Source organism: Aegilops tauschii, chromosome 2, assembly GCF_002575655.3.
Source record: "Aegilops tauschii subsp. strangulata cultivar AL8/78 chromosome 2, Aet v6.0, whole genome shotgun sequence".
Taxonomy (NCBI): Eukaryota; Viridiplantae; Streptophyta; class Magnoliopsida; order Poales; family Poaceae; genus Aegilops; species Aegilops tauschii.
Genome location: NC_053036.3, coordinates 44,462,263 through 44,465,575, shown reverse-complemented (window position 1 = coordinate 44,465,575; position 3,313 = coordinate 44,462,263). Strand labels below are relative to the sequence as shown.

The 3,313-nt window shown below is 45.1% G+C and overlaps 1 protein-coding gene across 1 annotated transcript; it reads left to right on the top strand.

Moving 5' to 3' along the window:
- The first annotated feature begins 505 nt into the window (after nt 1–505).
- Nucleotides 506–2,503, top strand: LOC109768460 (zinc finger protein 36-like). The gene has a single exon (XM_040400893.2). It carries the CDS (start codon nt 547–549, stop codon nt 1,138–1,140), a length of 594 nt encoding a protein of 197 aa, XP_040256827.1. The 5' UTR covers nt 506–546; the 3' UTR covers nt 1,141–2,503.
- The last annotated feature ends 810 nt before the right edge of the window (nt 2,504–3,313 follow it).

Below are 3,313 nucleotides of genomic sequence, written 5' to 3'. Positions count from 1 at the left end.
CTGCCCATCTGAACTTCTCTTCATTCAAAGCGGAACAAGTCCAACATATCCGTGGCGACAATCAGAAATTCATCATGGATACTACTCTACATCATAGGTGCATGAATCAACAGCTAAAGCAAAGGCATTTTTCTTTTTAGCACATTGGAGCGCCGCAACATTGGCCTTCCTCCGCCCGTAAATGAGTTTGAAACCCTGAAATTCAACGGTTCATGAATTGAATTGCACAGTAGATTCCATCCACTCGTGAATGAAGATAATAAAATACTGATATCCTTTCACGCACGCGCGCGCGCACGTTTGGAAAACTGGAAACCACTCCTCATGCATGGACGTACCCTTCCGCCCGCCCTCGTGCTCCTTTGAACCAACCAAACTCCTCTATCATCACCTTCTTAGATCCTTCGAATATACACATATATAACTCACACTTGCATGCACCCAGGAGCATATATATAACACGCAGAGCCCGATCAGGACTCAGTAAACCAGATTCCTAATCCACTACATCAAGCAGCTCGCGTTAGCCACAGCTCTCGCACGCCAATGATGAAGATGACGCACGACGACTACGTCCACCTCTGCCTCATGGCGCTCGCCTCCGTGGCCACCGGCGGCGACCAAGCACAGGCAGCGGAGGGGCAATGGCTGCATACCGTGACTGCGGCGGCGCCAGCAGCCTGCGAGCTCCGGTTCCGGTGCTCCGTATGCGGCAAGGCGTTCCCGTCCCACCAGGCGCTCGGCGGGCACAAGGCCAGCCACAGGAAACGGGCGGCGCTCGTGCTGCCGCTACAAAGCGTGTCGCCGGCGGAGGAGACGGTCGCATCGTCGACGTCGTCTGGCGTCGGCGGGCACAGGTGCTCCGTGTGCCACCGGAGCTTCGCGACGGGGCAGGCGCTCGGCGGACACAAGCGGTGCCATTACTGGGACGGGCTGTCGGTGTCGCTCACGGCGTCCGCGTCGGGCTCCGGGTCCAGCGTGAGGGATTTCGACCTCAACCTGACGCCGGTGCCGGAGAAGGCCGCCGCCGCCGGCATGCGAAGGTGGGGAGAGGAGGAGGAGGTGCAGAGCCCCTTGCCATTCAAGAAGCGGCGGCTGTCAAGTCCTTCCTTGGAGCTTAATTTAATACTCCTTGATTAAGTGTGCTAGAGCTGTCGGTCCCACCGTTCATTCTTGTTTATTTCCACTTTTGTTTTTGAGCCTATTGTTTATTTCCACTTGAGAGCTCCGTTTGTGATTACCCCTTGATTTGTACCGCATCTCCTGATTCATTTGTGACTTTTGGTCAACTGCTAACACATTTGATGCAATAAATTTGGCACAGGATGGTTGTTCAATAGATGATGGTTGGTCAATCTATTTGACTTTATGTATCCCAGTGATTCTTTCTGACTTTATGTAAGTTTGAGAAAAGAAATGTGATCCTTAATCAGAAAGCTTATTACCAACGAGGAGTTTCCTTCAACTCTAGTATCTTTGACGATCAAAGAAGCACAATAAAAGTGAAGATTCAACTCTAGCTAAGGATAATTTCAAAAAACTTATGACGAAATCAAGTGAGCTTGTCTCTCTTATGTTCTGCTCATGAAGGATTTCCCTGAACATTATGTCCAATGGATTAAGCATAATGTCCAGGGTGGTGATGTAACAATCATGGTCAATGGTCAATTAAAGCCCTATTTTTAAACACAGAAAGGACTGAGGTAGGGGGACGCCTTCTCACCTAATAGGTAAAACATAGGTGTAGACGTCTGTTACAGAAGCTAGTTCATAGACCAAATGATAGTGGTTTAATTAGTGGTGTAAGTGCCATGGCTGTAGGGCTTAGCAAGTTAGCATGCTCCAATATGTTCATAACAGTCTTTTGAATGGAAGCGGATTCAATTCATAAAGTGCAAACAGTTTAAAAGATATCCGCTATTTATTAGAGAATTTTCCTGGTCTAAAGATCATTTTTAATAAAAGTGAATGTGATGCTTTGGAGAAGTTAGATCTGATTTAGACGCTTATAGAGACAATTTAACATGGTTGCTAGAGTTCTTTCTATGAACCTTGGCATTCCCTCATTATGCTAAATTAAGAAATGGTGATTGGAATAAAGTAGAAGGTACAGTACGAACTGGCAAGGCAAAATGATGTCCTATGGTGCCAAATTATTTTTGCTAAGATCTTGTCTCGGTAATACTCCATAGGGATTTTTATATTACTACCTTAGGCCTAGTTCCTTTGGTGGCTTCTCCCATAAGCCTCCCCTCCTCGGCTTCTCCCAGAAGACAACTCTCCCTCCCAATTCGTTTGACTGCCTTCTGCACAATCCTCTGACCATATTGTCCCTCTTATATGTGCTCTCTACACATCCACTTACGTGTGGGGCCCACCCGAAGAAAAAGGAAAAACAGCTCTCCCCCCTTTCTGTCAATTACACGTGGGACACGAGCTAAACTAAAAAAGGAAAAAAAATCCTCTCTCTCTCTCTCACTCTCACTTACATGTGGGACCGGAAAACAAGAAAAATGAAACGAATTAGCATAACTTGAACTTTCGTGGTTGGGATTGCAGCTCAGTCGCAATCTTTTGGTGTTCAATATGCTCCCCTAGCTTCTACCCCACCGCTCCTCAAGTTGATCATGCAGCTTGTTGCACTTTCTCCATGCAAAACAAGCTCTTGTGTTTTTCTCTTCTAGCTTCTTTTGTGGTTCAAGTTGTTGCAATAGCACCCATACAAGAAAAAAAAGCTTGCACAACAATATAATGTATTGCAGTAGCGTTATATAAGAAAGCGAACATCAAGTGAAAGCATTAATCATGGTTAACAAAGCTACAAAATACACTATCTTAGAATGGATCCTAAAAATTATAATTCCTGGCACAGAATGGACTCAAGAAGATGGCTCGTCAAATCCACATTTACAGCATGATCCATACTTACAATTGTGATTACATATCATGGGTACACGATGACTATGTTTAAGAAATAAAAAATGTCTTGGGTCAACTTCTATGCAATTTGGAGGACTTGCTAGGTCTATACAACACAGAACAACATGCAAAGCCAAGAATGCAAATGTCACGTCAACTCAAAGCAACCAGGAAATTGAATACATTGGTGCCAATAAAATGATCATGCTCTTGGATGATCCCCTTAATGGTTACACAAAACGGAAAAAATAGCGAAGAAATCTGGATGAAGAAAAACTATGTATCAAGATCGACCCACACAAAATAGAAAAAAAGGACCACACGACTTAAACTAGCAAAACTTATCCTCACGCATGGAACTCCACAAAGTTTGGAGGGGCTCTTGGACGGATAC